Source organism: Hypanus sabinus, chromosome 9 (genome assembly GCF_030144855.1).
Source record: "Hypanus sabinus isolate sHypSab1 chromosome 9, sHypSab1.hap1, whole genome shotgun sequence".
Taxonomy (NCBI): Eukaryota; Metazoa; Chordata; class Chondrichthyes; order Myliobatiformes; family Dasyatidae; genus Hypanus; species Hypanus sabinus.
Window position 1 is genome coordinate 131,751,388 of NC_082714.1, and position 22,325 is coordinate 131,773,712.

A 22,325-nucleotide genomic window follows, 5' to 3' on the forward strand; every position below is an offset into this window, starting at 1 on the left:
TTACTGAGTATAGTGGGTATTAATTGCTGGGTGATGCCAGTCTCTAACCCTCAAAGAACTGCTGTCCCACCTCCAAATGAAGCAGTCTTTCTGGAGAAGTTTCTCACAAAGTCTCTCTTTGGGGGAAAGACCAGGATTTAGACTGAAACAATCAAGGAGCAGAAATATATGAACAAATCTGGATAATGTGCAATCTTCCAGCAAGTTCTTGTATGTTTATTTTCCTACTCCTCCTAAGAGGTGTATGTAATTTCTTCAGAACAGCTACAGTGGCATGCAAAAGTTTGGGCACCCCTGGTCAAAATTTCTGTTACTGTGAATAGCTGAGCAAGTAAAAGATGGCCTGATTTCCAAAAGCCATAAAGTTAAAGATGACACATTTCCATAATATTTTTGGCAAGATTACTTTTTTTTCCATCTTTTACAGTTTCAAAATAACAAAAAAGGAAAAGGGCCCAAAGCAAACATTTGGGCACCCTGCATGGTCAGTACTTAGTAACACCCCCTTTGGCAATTATCTCAGCTTGTAAATACTTTCTGTAGCCAGCTAAGAGTCTTTCGATTCTTGGGCCATCTTGCATGCACTGCTCTTTTGAGGTCTATCCACAGATTTTCAATGATGTTTAGGTTGGGGGACTGTGAGGGCCATGGCAAAACCTTCAGCTTGTGCCTCTTGAGGTAGTCCATTGTGGATTTTGAGGTGTGTTTAGGATCATTATCCTGTTGTAGAAGCCATCCTCTTTTTAACCAGCTTTTTTACAGACGGTGTGATATTTGCTTCCAGAATTTGCTGGTATTTAATTGAATTCATTCTACCTGCTCCCAGTAAATTTTCCCCGTGCCACTGGCTGCAACACAACCCAAAGCATGATCGATCCACCCCTGTGCTTAACAGTTGGAGAGGTGTTCTTTTCATGAAATTCTGCACCCTTTTTTCTCCAAACATACCTTTGCTCATTACGGCCAAAAAGTTCTATTTTAACTTCATCACTCCACAGGACTTGTTTCCAAAATGCATCAGGCTTGTTTAGATGTTCCTTTGCAAACTTCTGACACTGAGTTTAGCGGTGAGGACACAGGAAAGGTTTTCTTCTGATGACTCTTCCATGAAGGTCATATTTGTGCAGGTGTCACTGCACAGTAGAACAGTGCACCACCACTCCAGAGTCTGCTAAATCTTGCTGAAGGTCTTTTGCAGTCAAATGGGGGTTTTGATTTACCTTTCTAGCAATCCTACAAGCAGTTCTCTCAGAAAGTTTTCTTGGCCTTCCAGACCTCAACTTGACCTCCACCATTCCTGTTAAATGCCATTTCTTAATTACATTACGAACTGAGGAAACCACTACCTGAAAACGCATTGCTATCTTCTTAATAGCCTTCTCCTGCTTTGTGGGCATCATGTACTTTAATTTTCAGAGTGCTAGGCAGCTGCTTAGAGGGGCTCATGGCTGCTGATTGTTGGGACAAGGTTTGAGAAGTCAGGGTATTTGTAAATTTGCATTTTTTTTTGCATCACCTGCCCCTTCTTAATGACTGTGAATAAGCCATAGCCCTAACAAGCTAATTAAGATCTGAGACCTTGGTAAAAGTTATCTGAGTGCTCAAATCTCTTGGGGTGTCCAAACTTTTGCATGGTGCTCCTTTCCTTTTCTTCACTCTAAGATTGTACAAAACAAAAATAATACAGTAATCTTGCTTAACATATTGAAAAGAATGTTTCATCTTTAACTTTATGACTTTTGGAGATCTTCTAATCACTTAACTATTCACAGTAACAGAAATTTTGACCGGGGTGTCCAAATATTTGCATGCCACTGTAAGATAGTAACATTTAATTTTGTAGATGAAACAAACTGTAGCCACATTGTGTCAGCAGTCGAGAGAAGTTCACATTGAGAACTATGGAATACCAATCAAGTGCGCTATTTTGCCTTGTATGGTGTCCGGTTTGAGTTTCTTGAACGTTGGAGTTTCACTCATCCAGACAAACAAAGGATATTGCACCACACTTCTGCCTTGCATCTTGTGAGTAGTAGAATGGTTTTGGGGCACCAGCATTGGAGTTGCTTCCCTTTTGCTATCCAGCATCTGACATGTTCTTATAGTTAACATTGATACTCCAGTTGTTTTTCTGATCTCTGCCGATTCTCCCAGGCTCTAGTGTTGGTGGGGTGATTAACTGGTAGAAATGCCAATGAATGTCAAGAGTGAGTAGGTAGAAATGTTCATTGCTTGGCATTTTAGTGGCATGGATGTCATCTGCCATTTACAGCCTATTTCTCAATATTTTCTGGTCTTCTTGAATCCAGATAAAAGCTGTCTTATTTTCTGATTATTACAACTAGAATTAACATTGTGGAACATAAGTAAACATTATAAACTGTAGTTTTATGATGCAAGAAGGATCATTGAAGAAGCAGTTGACATTGTACTAAAGAAATTCTGCGGTGATCCTAAATATTCCAAAATGCATTGTTCATCAAACAGCAGGAGCATTAGTTTATCAGTGCCACGGCTGTAATTTTGATGTACTCTTAATAAAGCTGCTTTCACATTTGAGTTGCTATATTACAGAGAATACCTAACTAAAAGCTCTTGGGTTCAGTCAGTTATTTTTTGGTAATACATTAAAAAAAATGCTGGAGGAATTCGGCAGATCAGGCAACATCTATGTAGGGGAATGAACATTTACGATTTTGGATTCTTCATCGGGAATCGTGAAGGGTCTCAGGCTGAACCTCCGACAGCTCATTTCCCTCAATAAATGCTTCGTGAGGTACTGAGTTCTTCCAGCAATATGTGTGTCTTGCTCAAGATTTCCAGTACCTGCAAAATCTCGAGCTGCCATTTATTTTTGTGTTTATGTTGTGTACTGACCAAAATATGTACGACCTTTCAGTCTGAAGTGCATTTTCCAAATCTCATTTCTGCAATTTAAATGTTCCGACTTTTTTCCTACAGAAATCTGAATGGATGACAACTACCTGCAATCATGCACTTTATGCAATTTGTGATGTCTTCACTCAGTTCTATGAAATCTTGAATCAAATACTATTGGATGATTTAATTGCTCAGCTACATTGGTGTGTGCAGCAAGGTACCCTGATTCAGAAGTATTATAAATTTAGTGTGTTTGTTGAGGATGAATGCACTTACGAGATTAATGCTTTGATTTGAAAAGGTGAGGAAATGCAGTTGGTCATTTTGACTTTCAATAATTTTTCTTCTTGGTCCCATTCTTTCGTGTAGACAATGAACAACTGGCCCGATCGGGGACAAATTGTTTAGAAAATGTAGTGATTCTAAATGGTCAAAAGTTCAGTCCCTTAGTCTGGGATAAAACATGCGACTGTATGCTGAACATTTTCAAGACCACCATTCCCCATGCGTAAGTTCGTTTCCTGATTTTGATATAACTTAAAAAGTACTGCGACCACTGCATTGTCTTAAAATATCAAGTAATGACAGAATCCACTGATAGTGATTGACAGGCATACCTGGTGTTGTTTACAGCCTTTTAGCATGGCGGCCTACAAGCATGGAGGAAGATTCTTCAGAAAAGGGTTCAGTGAGTGTAATTTATAATGGTTACACAAATTGGACAGCACTTCTAAGTGCAGAATATTTTTTAGTGTGTTTAATAACTTTTATAATCTGATGTTATATCTAACGTTTCCTTAGGACCTGGAAGCTGACAGGCAGTCAATCTGTAGCATAGAGCGAAATGCTTCAGAGAAAGGTCAGAGCCAATTCAGTCAAATATCTAGTGATGAAACTTGGAAATATAAACAGAATGCAAGTAAGTATTGTAATTGCTTCACAATACTTCTATAAATTTCTATATGCAATGGTTTTTGTTGGCTGACAGTTTCTCAACATGGATATGGAGTCCAAGAGAAATACAGGATGGATAACTTGCCTGACTCCTGACAAAATCCCCCAGGAAACGATTAAAAAGGAGAATTTATATTTAAACCCATGTACAGCTACCTTTACAAAATAGAATGCATACCGCAGGTTGGAATTTCGCCAAAAGTGACCTTGTAGTCCCTGATGCCAAGCACAGGCCAAAAGTGAACTTAAGTTCAGCTTCTATTAACTATCCTTTTTTAATATTGGAAATTATACACAAACTGCATCTTGTACTTTTTACCAGACACAAAATCTAATTTAGTGTCATCGACCTGCAATCTTAATCATCGATACCTGTTTTTTTTAAACTTTGAAAAGATAACAGAACTTTTTACAGTGGACTTGGGGTTCAAAAAAAAGCCACTAAATGCACACACAGTTTTGCAGAATAAGGCTCTCCAAACACAGTCAGTCTAGACAGTGTGCAGTTGCACATTGCCAGCTGTTGATAGTGACATCACACTTATTGTTTCAGATTCATGTTCCTAATCATATGGCAGAAGATGACGGCCAAATTTCATTTTGGAAAATTGTTGTAACTCAGTAAAAGTTTGAAATGGATTCTATGTGAAATAAATTAAAATATAAATTTTAAATGTAAGGTAATTCTTTGATGCCAAATTTGAAATTTAATTCATTTGTTCCGATTGATGCAAAATTTTATTCTCTTTTTTCCTTTCAAGAAATATCCGATCAGAAACTCTTTGCTGCACTCCTCATCAAATGTGTTGTACAACTTGAATTGATCCAAACAATAGACAACATTGTGTTCTTTCCAGCAACAAGTAAAAAGGAGGATGCTGAAACTATGGCAGCTGTACAGGTAAAGTGAAAATTATTTGTCTGCCTCAGTTTCCATTTAATACTAAATGCTAATATAACCGGCAGAAATTTATTTACTAAGCTTAAGCCATTTCAACACTTATCTTCATTTAAGGGCTCTCATGCTAGCTTTGACTACTCTTGAAAATAATTTGGAAAAGTCAGTCACCCAGCTGCTTATAGTATCGGTATTGTTGCTCAAATGCAAATAGAATCCAAGAATAATTTATGTCAATTGCCAGTTTCCAAAATGCACACTTAAGGCATGAGTCATTTCTGTGTCAATGGTGACCTGCCACAGTATTTATCAACAATTCCAAAAAAAAATTCCACTATCCTGGTCTAGTTTTTAGCATCCTTTAAAGTCTTTTAAATTTTCTAGAAAATCCCATATTGAAAATGTTATATCCAATAAGAAGTATTAAATTTTCTCAAATCTAATAAATCCTTTCCCATTTCTAATGTTCGTAGGGATGTGAATGACTATTTAAATTAAACTGGCACTAATTTGAATAATTCAAATGAATGCACTAAAACTCCCATTGTTTGATTTCTGCAGCAAGAAATAACAAGCTAGTCTGTAACTATACACAAATCAACAGCAATTTTTTTTTAAAAAAGCAATGAAATGAAAATAGAAAATACTGCAAGCTCTTGGATCAGGTACCATCAGTGGAAGGTGGAGCAGATAAGGTTTCATTTTTAGGCCCCTTCTTCCATTTTCAGGTGTTGCCTTTCTTCCAGTATTGTTTATGATTATGAACATATGGATACTGTATATGCTGAAGAACAAATCAAGTACACTCATAGGATTAAGTTCTTAAAAAATGATAACTGGTTTTATGACAACTTCAGGTGCAATAAAATCTAGTGTAATATGTGTAAACTTCATTTAGTTATTTAAAAACCTTATTTTTATCACTTCAGTAATAATCAACAAGCTTGACCTTTTTCCTCCATCTAGCAGACCTAACCAATTCCCCTCTACCACCACTCTCCTCCGTCTAGCAGAATTAGTTCTTACTCTCAATAATTTCTCCTTTGGCTCCTCCCACTTCCTCCAAACCAAAGGTGTAGCCATGGGCACCCGCATGGGTCCCAGTTATGCCTGCCTTTTTGTTGGCTTTGTGGAACAGTCCATGTTCCAAGCTTATACTGGTATCTGTTCTCCGCCCCCCCACCCCTTTTCCTTTGCTACATCGATTACTGCATTGGCACTGCCTCCTGCATGCATGCTGAGCTCGTTGACTTTATTAACTTTGCCTCCAACTTTCACCCTGCCCTCAAATTTACCTGGTCTATTTCTGACACCTCCCTCCCCTTTCTTGATCTTTCTGTCTCCATCTCTGGAGATGGCCTATCTACTGATATCTACTATAAGCCTACAGACTCTTACAGCTACCTGGACTATTCCTCTTCCCACCCTGTCTCTTGCAAAAATGCTATCCCCTTCTCACAATTCCTCCGTCTCTGCCACATCTGCTCTCAGGATGAGGCTTTTCATTCCAGGACAAAGGAGATGTCTTCCTTTTTTAAACAAAGGGGCTTCCCTTCTTCCACCATCAACTCTGCTCTCAAACACGCATCTCCCATTTCCCACCCGTCTGCCCTCACCCCATCCGCCCACCACCCCACTCAGGATAGGGTCCCCCTTGTCCTCACCTACCACCCCACCAGCCTCCGGATCCAACATATAATTCTCCGTAACTTCCGCCACCTCCAATGGGATCCCACTACCAAGCACAATTTTCCCTCCCCCCCCCCCCCCCCCCTTTCCGCAGGGATCACTCCCTACGTGACTCCCTTGTCCATTCATCCGCCCCATCCCATCCCACCGATCTCCTTTCCGACACTTATCCTTGCAAGCGGAACAAGCGCTACACCTGCCCTTACGCTTCCTCCCTCACCACCATTCAGTGTCCCAGACAGTCCTTCCAGGTGAGGCGACACTTCACCTGTGAGTCGGCTGGTGTGGTATACTGCGTCCGGTGCTCCCGGTGTGGCCTTTTATATATTGGTGAGATCTGATGCAGACGGGAGACCATTTCGCTGAACACCTATGCACGGTCCGGCAGAGAAAGCAGGATTTCCCAGTGGTCACATATTTTAATTCCACATCCTATTCCCATTCTGTTATGTCTATCCATGGCCTCCTCTACTGTCAAGATGAAGCCACACTCAGTTTGGAGGAACAACACCTTATATACCGGTTGGGTAGCATCCAACCTGATGGCATGAACATTGGCTTCTCTAACTTCCGTTAATGTCCCTCCTCCCTTTCTTACCCTATCCCTGATATATTTAGTTTTTTTTTACCCCCTCGCCTTTTTTTTTCTTTCTCTCTCTGCCCATTACTCTGCCTGTTCTCCATCTCCCTCTGGTGCTCCCCTCCCCCTTTCTTTCTCCCTAGGCCTCCCATCTCATGATCCTTTCCCTTCTCTAGCTCTGTATCCCTTTTGCCAATCACCTTTCTGGCTCTCAGCTTCACCCCACCCCCTCCGGTCTTCTCCTATCATTTCGCATTTTCCCCTCCCCCTCCTACTTTCAAATCTCTTAGTATCTTTCCTTTCAGTTAGCCCTGACGAAGGGTCTCGGCCCGAAACGTCGACAGTGCTTCTCCCTATAGATGCTGCCTGGCCTGCTGTGTTCCACCAGCATTTTGTGTCTGTTGCTTGAATTTCCAGCATCTGCAGATTTCCTCATGTTGACTTTTTTTATCTTCGGGTTCCTCTAATGCTCATTAGCATGGTTGGTCCCAGATCACTGTCCTGAGAAGTTCCTGTTGTGACACCCAAGATGCAGATGGTTGGCCTTCAATGTTACCAACTACTAACTTATGTAGCTAACAATGATTTGAAATCATATACCCCTTTGCTACCACAGTCACAAAGCACAGTCATTCTGAACTTTCCTCTGTAATTCAAGTCATTTATTCATGTTTGGAACAAGATTTTAATGGAGTCTTGAGCCAAATAATCCTGGTAGAACTTGAGCTGAGTGTCAGTAGGCAGAGGACAAGAAACTAAGGTAAAATGTTCCTAACTTAGAATAAGAGTAATTTGAAAAGCTTATTTAAAAAAATAGTTTGGTGAGATCATTGAAGTTTATCTGCATTATTTTGTCTAAGATGGTGATAAAAAATATGTTCATACATGGAGTTGAAGCAACTGCAAATCTCTCACTATATAAAATTGAAACAAAATCAGATTTATTATTGACATATGTTAAAACATGGAATTTGTTGTTTTGAGACAGCAGGACAGTAGAAACATTTAAGTCACAAAACTGAACAGTGCACATTGTTATTGTATGCAGAGGGATATGATCATTTCTGAGGTTCATATTGGTACTGAAGACCACGGAATGTATCAATACATGTCTTCAGAACAGATTTTCAAGCTTTTGGATTGTCTGTTGGAGTCGCATTCATTTGCCAAAGCTTTCAACTCAAATAATGAACAAAGGACTATGCTTTGGAGAGCAGGTAAAATGCTGTACAGGAAAACTTCAAAATATAATTTAAATAAATTGTACAGGTGTCCGCCCCTTTACAAAGGTAGAGCGTTCCTATGAAACCTTTCTTAAGCCAAAATGGCGTAAAGCGAAGAACCATTAATTTATATGGGAAAAATTTTCGTAAAAGTGAAAATCCTCTTCTAATGTAGGTCTTTTGTAAAAGCAATGTGGCGTAAAGCAGGGGACACCTGTTATTAATTTCTTTAAAAGTACATATTTTACATTTGTAATAGAACTTGATTCCTGTACTTGGGAATAAATGTATAATTAAAGTAGATTAGTGTAAATGGTGATTGATGTTCAACAAGGACTTGGTAGATCATGTTTTTCTGTACTGATCTATCTCTAGATAAGACACGAATGCTCCAAACCTGATTACATTGTATAAGACCTGAAGTAGGTTTAAAAAAGGCTTCAACTTTCGTAGTTATGCTTGTATTTACATTCATTAAAGTAGAGATATAGTGATTAAGAAATTTAAGTGATTTGGAATTCTTGATCAAGGTCAACATTTAACTGCTTGGGCAGGCATTATACTACAATAATCTGAGACCATTTAATTTTTTTTTTGTTTTGCTATAATAATTTCTATCCACTATTGAGAGAATTTATTGCACAAGGGAGCCTTACAGAAGTATACAAGATTGAGAGACTTTGATAATGTGGATCATCAAATTCTTCCCGTGGTAGAGATATCATAAACAAGACAGTATAAGTGTTTGAGAGCATGGAATTTCAGAGGAGCTTTATAGAATATGCTTTTTTAAACACAGTGGTGAATATCAGGAATGCGCTGCCAGCAGAGATGGTGGGATCAGATACAAATACTAATTTAATAAGACATACAGTGCCTGTAAAAAGTATTCAACCCCTTGGAAGTTTTCATTTTTTATTGGTTTACAACATTGAATCACAGTGGATTTAATTTGTCTTTTTTTGACACTGATCAACAGAAAAAAAATTGTGTCAAAGTGAAAACAGATATCTATAAAGTGATTAAATTAACACTGGACAACAAATTTTTTCAAAAGTGATGCTTCCTCAAAATTTTTTTTTGTTTATGATAGACTGCTTGAAGATTAACACAAATATAATTTCAGACTACTTGTATCACGTAGGAGTTTGGAGAAACAACAAATTAACTTCTGTTGAATATAATGTGTTTAATTGCATAATGGTGCTGATGCTTTGCAATAGTTCAACTAAGTTAAAAATATTCTGTTAATGACTTTCATTTGTACTCAGTGCCTGAGGCTTCTCGCTTAAGTGTCCATCAATAATTTGCCAGCATTGATGGATTCCAGTTGCCCTGGTATCTTTTCTCCATGACCGCAATGTCCTGGTGAAACCTTTCACCATGCTCATCACTAACAGCACCAAGATTTGCAGGGAAGAAGTCTAAATGGGAATACAGAAAATGAATCTTTAGCGACATGTTGCATTTCATGGTTTTATATGCTTGAAGCATGCTTTCAACCAGCTGCATGTAGTTTGGTGCTCTGTAGATGCCGAGGGAAAAATTTCAACAATTTCCTTGAATGCCTTCCTTGTTATTTTCTCCGGTCCCACTAAAAATTCTTCAAATTGCCTGTCATTGATGACCTGTTTGATGTGTGGACCAACAAAAATGCTTTCCTTAATCTTGGCATCAGTTATTCTGGGAAGCATCTGTCTCAAATATCAAAATCCTTCATAGAAATTTTTGTGCCTGATGAGAGCAAATTCCATCCTTACAATCCTGAACCCAATAATTATTACTAAAACCTGTCCTGCCATGTAGTAGTCGCACTGTCCAAGCATGCCTGGACAAGATAGGAAACTTTCCAGCTTACATTGTAGGCAACATTTTAATTGACTTGAATTATGAAATGAAATCATAAACATAAGTGATTTCAAAAAATGGTGCATGATAGGGAAATTTCATGGTGATTTCAGTAGCCCAAAATTCGTAAGATACACCTAAAGGTATTCAAGAAGCAAAGTCTTTGTTGTCCAGTGTTACAAATATAAAACACAAAATAATTGATTGCATAAGTATCCACCCCCTTTAATTTGACATACCAAGTGGTTTTAGATGTCACAATTAGTTTAAATGGAGATTTGTTTTTGGAGACCTGTCTGCAGTCAAGGTGTTTCAATTGATTGTAGAAAAAAACACCTGTATCTGAAAGTGAGTCAGTATCTTTGCAAAACTACACCATGAAGACAAAAGAACACTCCAGGCAACTCCGCAAAAAGGTTATTGAGAAGCACAAGTCGGGAGATGCAGAAAATAAAATTTCCAAGTCACTGAATATCCCTTGGCATTTAGTTAAGTCAATCATCAAGAAATGAAAAGAATATGGCACAGCTGTAAGTCTGCCTAGAGCAGGCCATCCTCAAAAATTGAGTGACTGTGCAAGAAGGGCACTAGTGAAGAGGCCGCCAAGAGACCTGTGACAACTCTGGAGGAGTTGGGAGAGACTGGGCATACAACAACTGTTGCCTGGGTGCTTCACCAGTCATAGCTTTATGGAAGAGTGGGAAAGAGAAAGCCACTGGCTTTTTTTTTAAAAAAACTGACGTGAAATCTCGGCTAGAGTTTGCCCAAAGGCATGTGGGAGACTGAATTCAGCTTGAAGAAGGTTCTATGGTCCGATGAATCCAAAATTGAGCTTTTTGGACTTCAGACTAAATGCTATGTTTGGTGTAAGCCAAATAGCGCACATCATCAAAACACACCATCCCTACTGTGAAGTATGGTCATAGCTGCATATTGCTGTGGGGATGCTTCACTGCAGCAGGCCCTGGAAGGCTCATGAAGATCAAGAGTAAAATGAATGCATCAAAATACAGGGAAATCCTGGAGGAAAACCTGATGCAGTCTGCAAGGGAACTGCAACTTCAGAGGAGATTTGTTTTGCAGTAAGACAATGACCCCAAGCAGAAAGCCAAAGCTACAGAAGTGTCTTAAAAACAACAAAGTTAATGTCCTGGAGTGGCTAAGTCAGAGTCCAAACCTCAGTCTGATTGAGAATTTGTGGCTGGACTTGTCCCCATGCAATCTGACAGAGCTTGAGCAGTTTTGTAAAGAAGAAAGGGGAAAAATTGCAGTGTACAGATGTGCAAAGTTGATTGACCTATCCACACAGAATCAAGGCTGTAATTGCTGCCAAAGGTGCATCTACTAAACACTGACCTGAAGGTAGTGAGTAATTACATAATGAATTATTTTGTGTTGAATAATTGTAATAAATTTAGACCAATTTGAGGAAATTTATTTCACTTTCACATAAAAGAGTCTTTTCTGTTGATCAGTGTCGAAAAAGCCATATTGAATCCACTGATTTTCAATGTTGTAAAACAAAACATGAAAACATGGGGCGGTGAATATTTTTTATAGGCACTAAGTAGGCAAGGAGTGGGAGGCATGGTCCTAATGCAAGTTGTTGGATTGGACGAACAATATGGTTAGCTAAAGGGCCCATTTCTTTGTTGTATGACTGAGTTTATAACTATTTTGTTGAAGAAATAGAAAAATTGCTTTACAATAAACTTATGCTGTCTTTAAAGTTTTGTTTTCCCTTGCATGTAGATCTTGCTTTTCTGTAGTTATATGCTAAAATATTAAGTAAAAAGTAAAGATTTAAAAATTAAACATTAGCTTTATTTTCATATGTACATTCAAATGTACAGTAAAATGGCATAATCTGCGTCCAGGACCAACAAAGTACAAAAATGTGCTGGGGGCAACTGCAAGCATCGCCATCCTTCTGACACCAATACAGCATGACCACACTTACTAACCCTAACCTCTACATTTTTAGAATGTGGGAGGAAACCAGAGTAAACCTACACTGTTACAGGCAGAATGTACAAAATACTTACAGACAGTGGCAGGAATTGAATCCTAATCACTGATGCTCCAATGCATTCTGCTGACCGTTATGCTACCATGCTGTTTCCCCCCTCCCCCCACCCCCAAGCTGTTTCTCAAATTGACTTTCATAGTGAACTTCACTTGTTTACTGTTAGAAGGCAAGTGCCAGGGAATTATTTTTTGAATGAATTTCACACATAACCCAAAACCAATTAAAGGTGAGTATATTTAGTAAAGCCACCTGATAACATTACTGAAAATTGATATCCTAAATAGCAGAACATGCTTGTAGATGAATGTTACAAATTATTTTTAGTTATTTCAGTTTCATTTCTGTCTCTCTTTTTCACTAGGATTTAAAGGCAAGTCCAAACCTAATCTTTTAAAGCAAGAAACCAGTAGTCTTGCTTGCTGCCTTCGCATACTGTTCCGCATGTACACAGATGAAACTCGGCGGAATTCATGGGATAATATACAGAAACGACTATTGAAGTATGAAAATTTATTTCCACTCCCATTTTCTTTAACTGTATATTTGTCATGAAAATGGGTTAACAGTAAGGCCTATAACTTCAGTTATGGGCTTGCAGTTTTTGTTAGGGAAGTGAAATCTTACAATGTTTAGTATATTTATCAGTACAATATGTCATAGTAACCAGGATGGGTTTTTTGGCATTTGTAAGTATAGGCTGATCTTTTATTTTAGTATTAAGACTTGTTTAGTTCACCCTTTTCATAAATACAGGGTTGAAACAACTATGCAAACAACTTCCATTTATATAGAACTTTCAAATAATAACTTCAAGCAAGTTTCTTTGGGAGCACGATAACTCACTAAGAAGTTCATGCCAAGTTGCATCATATATTGCAAATTGTTGGAATCTTGGTGTAATGAAAATAGTATCGAATGTGAAAAAGAAGCAGTGGAGTTTTGGAAGGGACTTTTGGATTTGGTAGCTTGGCAACTGAAAGCCCAGCTGCCCGTAGTGAAGTGAATAAGCTCTGTGAAGTTCTGGCAATCTGTATTTGGCTAGTAGTTATATCTTGGAGGGTTAGGGCAAGATTAAATTACTGAGGAAAGAATAAAACCATGGAGAGATTTGAAAACAATGCTCATTATTAAGTAGTCCATTTGAACTGTTGTTTAACTGGTCTCCAGTTAGCGGGCTTTGTGGGTGAATGGACAGGAGTTTGAAGAGGAGATTCTAGAAGCTTGTTGTCAAATGGCGCTGTCCATTTCAGAAATTGGAAGAACCCAAGGAACTTCATGGAAAAGGACTGGGGATTCTCCTTGAGGAACGAGGATAAAATTGGCTGAGGTGACGCTCATCCAGTTTAATTGGAATGGCGGTGCTTACAAGATATTAACTCGAACAGGACAAGTCAGAATGCTGCAAGATCATCTTTTTGTCTTAATTAGCTCAGGACTGAAAATTGCAAAGAACAATGCTGTTAGAGAATAATGTTAAATCAAGTACAGTCACCTTTATTTAGGTGAAAAGAAATAGTAAATCTGTATGATAGCAGTCATATCAAGAAAAATAACCATAATTCTAGATGTATACTTTTATTGATCCCAAAAGAAATTATAGTGTCACAGTAGCATTACAAGTGCACAGATATACAAATAGTTGAAGAGAAGAAGGAATAAAAAATAAGCTACCTCAAAAAGTCTAACAGGATGGGGTCATCACTTCCCCCAGCTATAGTTTGACTCATTATAGAGCCTAAGGGCCAAGTGTAAGAATGACCACATATGGTGCTCTTTGAAGCAGCACAGTTGTCTTGGACTGTTACTAAAAGTGCTGCTCTGTTCAACCAAGGTGGCATGCAGAGGGTGAGAAACATTGCCCAGAATTGCCAGGATTTTGCATAGGAGCCTTTGTTCTACCACAATCTCCAGTATGTCCAGTTTGACGCTTATAACAGAGCCAGCCTTTCTAAGCAGTTTATTGAGCCTGTTGGATCACCCGTGTTGATGCCATTTTCCCAACACACCACCACAGAGAAGACTGTACTGGCGACAACAGACTAGTAGAACATGTGAAGGAGAGGTCAAAATACTCCAAAGGACCTCAGTCTCCTCAGGAAGTAGAGGTGACTCTGGCCCTTCTTGTGTTGGTGCTTCACACAAGTCTGTCATCCAGGTGCTTGTAGCTCCTCACCACATCCACATCCTCACCATCGATAGTAATAGGGAGCAGTGTAGACTTAGTCTTCCTAAAAGTCCATCACAATCTCCTTTGTCAAATGGTGCAAGCTGAATCATCTGCCGCTCAACATCAGTAAGACAGAATCCTCCACCAAGGCCCTGTATTCATCATCCCGTCCTCCCTTTATATACCCAACTATTACTGAGTCATCAGAGAATTTCTGTAGATGACATGACTCAGTATTGTATCTAAAATCCAAGGTATACAGGGCAAACAGGAAGGGAACCAATACAGTGCCCTTTGGGTCCTCAGTGCTGCATTTAGCCATGTCTGACACGCAGTTATGAAGCTGCATAAATGGTCTGCCAGTCAGGTAGTCCATTATTCAGGATACAATGGAAGTGCCAACCTGCATTGAACACAGCTTTTCCCCCAGCAATGAGGGCTGTGTGGTATTGAAGGCACTTGAGAAACCTAAAATAAGATCCTTTCAGTGCTGCCCTACTTGTCCAAATGGGAGTAGGTTCTGTTCAGCAAGTAAGTGACAGCATCGTTGACTCCAGCCTGCTCCTGGTAGACAAACTGCAGGGGATCGAGGGCTGATATGATCAGGGGTCAGAGTTGACCCAGGACCAGCCTCTCTAGGGTCTTCATGATGTGTGAGGTCAGGGCTACTGGACGGTATCATTCAACATTTTTGGTTGGCCCTTTTTGGGTACTATTTTCCACATAGTCAGGACCCTTTTTAGGTCAAGACTCAGATTGAAAATGCACTGGAGGACTCCACACAGCTGCTCAGCACACTCCTCCAGGACCCTGGCATTCTCACCATCCGGTCCCAATGCTTTGCCGTGTCTGAGTTTCCCCGGAGCCCTCTCACCTGCTCAGTAGTGATGGTGAGTCCGTGATGACTGGTCCATGTGTCATGCTCTCTGTTGTAATAAAAATGACAGATATTGTCAGTTTAGCAGTAATTAATCCAGAAGGTGTCAATAATATTGTTCATTTGTCAGTATCGGCTATCGGCTGGTCATTTCAAATGGCCAATTACTGCTCAACAAGCAACCCAAAGCATATAGTCAGTTTGCCTAATTCAGGTCGACATTATTTTTTTATTTAGTGTTGCGTGGCAGAGTTAGCCCTTCGAGTTATGCCACCCCAACAAACCAATTTAAACTTAACCTAATCATGACACAAATTACAATGACCAGTTAACCTGCCCAGTGCATCTTTAGACTGTGGGAGGAAACCAGAAGACCCGGGGAAATCCCACACATTCCATGGGGAGGATGCACAGAGATTCCTTACAAGAGTGTTGCTGGAATTGACCTCCATCTGGAAGGCCCCAAGTTGTGATAATATCACACTTAACTGCTCCATTACCGTGGTGCCCAAATTGACTGTAGTAATAGACCCCTGTCAGTACTATTCCCGTAATATCCAACACAATATGACGTCGCGTTCTGGAGTGGTATAACTAGATTACCAGTGTACATTGCTAAAACATCATTCTGAAGGAGGTCTGCTTGATGGAGGCAGACTGACCACTTACTCTGGGCTTGTTGCAATTGTGTTTGATAGAGCAGTGCCACCTCCTGGTGAAATGCCTTTTTGAAACTGGAAGGTGATTTGCCATTTTGATAATGGATAATTGTCAACGGCAGAGTTACTGCTGGTTTATTTTTGTGAATCAATAGGAATATGGAAATATGTCAGGTCTCATTTGGAGGGAACTATTATTTGAAGATTGAGTCATTGACAGATATGCTTCCTACCATTTGTTATTCAAACAATGTGAGATTAATTTCAGTTATGTCATTAAATTTATAGAAAATGGAATGTTATACGAATGAAGCATCTATCAAAACTTGTCATGTACCTATCAGATTCATAAATTGCTACTTACTTCATGGAAAAAATTTTGTTTTTTCTCAGTGTTTGCTGTGAAGCTCTAGCTTATTTCATAACACTAACCTCTGAAAGTCACCGTGAAGCATGGACAAATTTATTGCTGCTTTTCCTCACAAAGACTCTCAAAACCAGTGATGAAAAGGTGAGCAAGTATTGTATAAAATAATATGAAACTTTATCTATTGATATCCTGCAAATCAAATTTTGACAACAAACAGCAGTGCTTTTTCTAATCTAAGGGCTAGAGGTTTGAAACCAGGCACCAATAAAGCTGCTAAGAACTATTGTCATTAGATCATATTTTGTTGTCAGTTTGAAATGTATTCCACTGGCTGCTGGAAAAGGATCTAGCATCTGCTTTATAAGTGAATTTAATATATTTGAAAATTGCATGTATGGAATAGTGGTAAGGAGTAAGGAAATTAAATTTGTTTGTTTTGATTGAAAAGGACATAGTTGGATTAAGCCAAATTATATTTCAGGCTGTGAGTCAATGATAATAAAATTTACTAATTACAGACCTTTTTTTTGTCCGTTTTTGAAATAAAAATGGAAAAACTCAAATGTTAACTCTGTCCCTTTCTTCAATTGTACAACCCAACCTGCTGAGAGTTTCTAGCATTTTCTGTTTTTATTTCAAATTTCCAGCAACTATAGATCTTTTGATCTTTACTTTTAGTTTTACCTACTGCATGTTATATTTTTGTTCATTACGAACATGGAATGGTTTCCAGTACAGTATTGGTATTAAGTCCCTGATAATTTGCTTGGTCTTTTTTTTTAAATGAGATAGTGATAATTAGAAAATTATTTAATCTGTGGTGCAAGAAATTTGCATTTATTTTACAAATTATCAGTATCCCTAGCTAGATGAAGATAAATAACTGGAGAGTAAAATTTACATGATATTGACATGTAAATTTTGCAGGCAGTTTTTGACACTGTAATTTAAGTCTGTTGGGTGGTAGAAAAAGTCATGACAAAGTATTTAGAGTATGTTTACAGTTTCTGTCTCTGATTTTGTTTTTATTGCAGTTTAAGATCCATGCTTCTGCATACTATCCTTTCTTGTGCGAAATTGTACAGTTTGACCTAATTCCTGAACTGCGCGTAGTTTTACGCAAGTTCTTTCTCCGTATTGGCGTTGTATTCCAAATCTGTCATTCAGCGGAACAACCAAAAGAAGTTACTGCATAAAGACAAGACAACATATATTTCTGTTTCCTGCCTGTAAATGGGGCCCTGCTATTTGAAGGAAATGTTTTATTTTGGAGTTAGTTTTCAGTTTTATTTGAGGATTCCCAAATTAATGATGTAATTCTTATATTTAATGGGGTATATTATGAGACAGTTATTCTGCCTCTCCACATAATCAACAGGTTGGAATTTTATTTTTCTTCGTCTTGAAGGAAAGTTTGAATTGTTTCCTTGTGTATTTAATATCTGTATGATACCCAGCTGAACCATTTCAGGGACTTTAAATTGTTATATATACATATATATATGAAACACTACTGTCTTAAACAGTAAATATTTGAGGTAAATGTATAGTTAGCAAATTGTACAGTGTAAACTGCAGTCACTAACTTCATGAATTGGCCCGTCACACTTTCAGTGCTGTTGTATTGCTAACTAAAATGTTATTTAAATTGCTGTTGTGAAATAATGCTAACATGTTGGTATGAAATACTCATTGTGGGGGTGATGGTAAATGATAAAAGCAAAACTTTGATCCATCTGATGAGGAACAATAAGTTTGTTTTTGCTTCATTACTTGCTCTTAGTAAAAGCAGTTCACATTTTTGTATTGAATGGATATGTAAATCTGAAGGTTTTGATTTTTGTTCCTTGCATAATTGCAGTGGAGTTTGCACACAATTTTCCCTTCAAATTATAATCACAATTATCATTGACAATAAGATGAGCACAATTACAAATTGCAGTAAAGACATGCAAATTATATTGAATTTCAAAGTAGCTTGACAACAGATCAGTTGTATATTTTAATGCAAATTATACAGATTATACAAGAAAATAATGAAATTGATTATCTTGACGTCCACTAATGTGATAAAGTCTCAATTATGGTAAATGGCCAGAAATTGCTTGCTTGATTTTTTTTTAAGTTGATAATTCTTGAAATTCAAAGACCTCAAGACTCAATCCATTATGGTATGAATGTAGGTAAGTTATCTGTAAAATCTGCAGATTTGTTAACAATAGTGGAATGATTTAAAATGCTGTTTAAAAAACAATGCTTATTTCTGTTGGGGACAATGAGCATTTAAAATTTAAAATAGTTCAGGCTCTACTGCTCTATGAGTGTATTTAATGCATGGGGTTTATTATGTAACTTTGCACGAAGATATTAATGAGCAGTTTGGGATTAGATAATATGTAATAATATCTGGCTGGATTTTGTCAAGTGACACTAATTACAGAATCTCTTTTGGTTTGTTCACCATCTTGGATTTCGCAACATGCATATGTGACTGTCTCCTTTGGATAACTTAAAATCAACCAATGTAGAACAGGGAGTTGCTTTTACATGACTGTCAATCAGATGTTCATGCCATTCTTACACAATCTTGGTCTTGCACACCAAGTTACAAATCAAAAATTATTGGCAGCAGTTAATAGGTGTAAATTGGGTTTACCAATAACTTGAGACCAGTGTTTTCACATGTACTGACAAATTTTCTACTGATGTCACCTGAGGTATAAACGCTAATTTCATAAAATCTGAAAATCCACATGTTTTGCAGCTGATCTGTTTATAAATTGTGCATGGTTTAAAATGAATAGTGCAAACAGTTACAAGTATTATATACTAGATACAGATGGATATGAAAAGATTTGCAAGGGGAATGGTAAAATACAGATCACTTCTAATGTTGACATAAGATGACGTAATGCAACACACCAGCAAGTGCATTGTACTGCCATGTCCTTTGCTGGTTATCCATTAGAGGCAGCAATAGAATATGTCTTGACCCCTAGCCTTTAAGAAAAATAAGATGGGTTAATGTCATGGCATAAGTAACTGAAATAATTAAAATACCATCCAGTTAACTTGCACAATTAATGAAAATATACTTGAAGGAAATAAATTAAGTAGAGAGGTTATACGTGGTATATATCATGGTTTTATTTTGTTACTTGGGTTTTTGAAAACTTTGTTGTGTTTGACTTTGGTAACCCAAGGCAAAATTTCTGTTATGGATTTCCTTCTAAAATCCTAATTCATAATTTCTCATGTCCAATTTGTAGGTTGACCTAATTAGTACTCTAAAAGTCATATTAGATTTTGTAACTTTTGCTAAAACTATAACAAAGTTCTGTGTTGGGCAGCTGAGGAGAAATTCCACAGACATGGAGAGGACTGAATCTGGTTTCTACCTATTTTTTTAATACCTAGTTGTGTGCTGGACATTGTGATTAGCATTCAGTTTTTCTTGCTCCTTTTCATTAGCAGTAAGTGAGAGGGTGATGACATTATCACAAAATGAGCACTGTAAGGTAATAAAATTGTCGTCTGCTTGATAGGCAATATATTAAAATACCTTACATGGGCATGAAATAACTATTATAATATCTTAACTCAATATTTCATTTGGAAGGTATAACAAAGTTATTTCTAGCATCTATATGAATTACTGAATGTAGTTCTTTCAAACATTGTCAAATAGTGCTTTAAATTTTAAAAAAGCAAGAATATTGTATTTGAAGTCATAACTGTAGTATATGTTATTCAACAGTTTTCAGTGTAAGGAGTAAAAAAAATTAGTTGCAATCTTCTTATTTCCCTGATTCTATCATTGGGCTTGATTGTGTTTAGTGGTGAGGGTAGTGACATGTTCAATAATATTTCAATACATCATTTATTTTGTGTTTTTCATTTTGAATCGAAAGAGAGAATAGTGAAGCAAATTTATTTCAGTATATTTGTGAGAAGGGTTTATTGATCAGTTCTAAATATACATACTGTTGAAAATTCATGACCATGCAGATGCATTTGTTAGTTTATTGTAAGATTATTTATTAGTTTTTTTAATGTTCCATGCTAAAAGATAAAAATGACTAATCTCCCTATAAGTCTCCAAGCTTTGTTTCATATCGTCCAGTTTATTTGTTTAAGAACAGCTTGTTGGTTTGTGCCATACTTCAGTTACTATTCTTCCTTGCAAAGCTGATACCACGTTGTTTGGAGTTTGCAACACCAATAGCATTACTGTTGGCAGTGTGAGCTGTTTCTTTAATGGAAAATCATTTGTATTAATGCAGCCTGATGCCTCCAGTGTATAGTGATTAGTTCATTTGCTTTTCTTTATTATCATATGGATTAACATAAGCTGTTTGCTGCTCTCAATTATATGTTATACAACATTTAGACTTATCACAGCCAATGAATATTGGAACAATAGCATCATTTTATATGGCTTCTCAGAGGCAAGAGATAATGGTGTTGAATAGGCAACATAACTTCCACAAATGTATGATGGTACCTTAACTAATGAAACCTATTGGAGCACTCCTGGTTGGCTTAAAATAACTGAATTTTACTACTTTACGGGCTGATCATTTTTCCTGATGTTATAGCTAATTAGGCATTGCCTGAGTTTTCTTGTACTTTAGACAGTCAAGCAAAAGTGATTAAGGAGTGACAATTTAGTGCATTTTAACTCTGTAATTTTTGCCATGGTTACCTTGGGTGTTCTTATCAGTCAATACAATTTTGTATCTTAGTTGTTTCATAAATACACTGCAATTATTGTTTCCTGGTGGCCCCAAAGGCATTGCTGCAGAATGATAGCTGGCCAGTCGTCACATGCAACAATGAATGTTAGTAGATGGGAGATATTTTGATTCTTGTTCAGTAGGCATAGATTTCTGTCTGGAATCACTGGATGTTGATCTTCAGGAACTGAATTTTTCTTTTTTAGCAGTCACAGTAGATCCTCCATCTCTGAACATAATTGTGAAAATAGAAAATTAAATTGGTATCAATCTAAAGTAAAGTAAATAAGGTAAATCTCAGGTTGTTTTATTGGAAATTGCCCGTTTGGGGCGGGACGGGGCGAATACGAGCTGATTCACTATGTTTGGTGTCCTGTTGTTAATTTAAAGTAATTGGCTTATTTATCTTAGATTTATAATTGTTGTCATGATATCTGTTGAAACAATTATTTTAATTTGCTTATTTTCTAGTGACTATGAAAATACATGAATAATGTTTAAGCTTTTGCAACAGGAATTCATTTAATGTAGACCACATATCAAATTAGACAATCGAACCGACTTGTGAAATTTAAATTATTGTATCCAATCATTGCTCCATCTCAATGTAATAATTGTACTGTTTTTATGCTGAATGTATATTTACATGTTTAATTTCTATAACATGAAGAAAAATTTAATTATTCATAAATTTTATGAATGAAATATATAGTACTGTGAAGTGCATTGAAGAAAATTCATAATTTAAGAGCATTCCTTGCCACTGTGGATGTATAAAATATTTTGGAAGAACAGATTAAATATATAATATGAAATAACCATGTAAAGTTTTCTATGTCATTCTGTATAATAAAACTGATTATCCTATTCCAATCACTTAATAAATCAGTGAGGTTTTACACCTAATTTGCTTCACGCAGTTGATTACTGAAATCGTAATTATTTGCACCAATGTTCTTCTTAATGAGCATGTAATTACAAATTATTTATGTGACAGATTATAAACTACTATTTGCTTTCATTTCAATTGAGTTTTGGATTTCTTGAATACTATCACAACAAAAATTCATAAAATGTAATCAATATTAACATGGCAATATTCAGAAGATATTTTGAAAGCATGGAGATGCTGCAACTTGGACTATTTAACTTGACGTGCTGCTACCTGGAGTCGGGGGAAACCAAGGATTGGCCAGTTAGTCTGATAGCAGTTGTGGGAAATTATTGACTTATGATATGGTAACTGAGTATCTTGGCAAAATGTTCGATCACAGATAGATAATCAGTCTAATTTTTGGAGGGGAGGCCATGTTTTTTTTTCACACAGCTATCAGATTGTTTCCAACCTTCATGCAAATATTCTGGAGAAGGTAATATCCCAGAAACTGCAACCCTGAATGAGACAATTCTGTTGG

At 37.3% G+C, this 22,325-nt stretch overlaps 1 protein-coding gene across 1 annotated transcript in view; it reads left to right on the forward strand.

Annotated features, from left to right (window-relative positions):
- LOC132399810 (brefeldin A-inhibited guanine nucleotide-exchange protein 2-like) overlaps positions 1–21,931 on the forward strand; it is a 139,276-nt gene extending 117,345 nt beyond the window's left edge. The window contains exons 31-39 of the mRNA XM_059980584.1: positions 2,962–3,097; positions 3,250–3,388; positions 3,514–3,568; positions 3,682–3,799; positions 4,596–4,735; positions 8,050–8,218; positions 12,463–12,601; positions 16,198–16,315; positions 17,209–21,931. Coding sequence (XP_059836567.1) covers positions 2,962–3,097; positions 3,250–3,388; positions 3,514–3,568; positions 3,682–3,799; positions 4,596–4,735; positions 8,050–8,218; positions 12,463–12,601; positions 16,198–16,315; positions 17,209–17,370 — 1,176 coding nt within the window. The 3' untranslated portion in view covers positions 17,371–21,931. The remainder of the gene's footprint in view (positions 1–2,961; positions 3,098–3,249; positions 3,389–3,513; positions 3,569–3,681; positions 3,800–4,595; positions 4,736–8,049; positions 8,219–12,462; positions 12,602–16,197; positions 16,316–17,208) is intronic.
- The last annotated feature ends 394 nt before the right edge of the window (positions 21,932–22,325 follow it).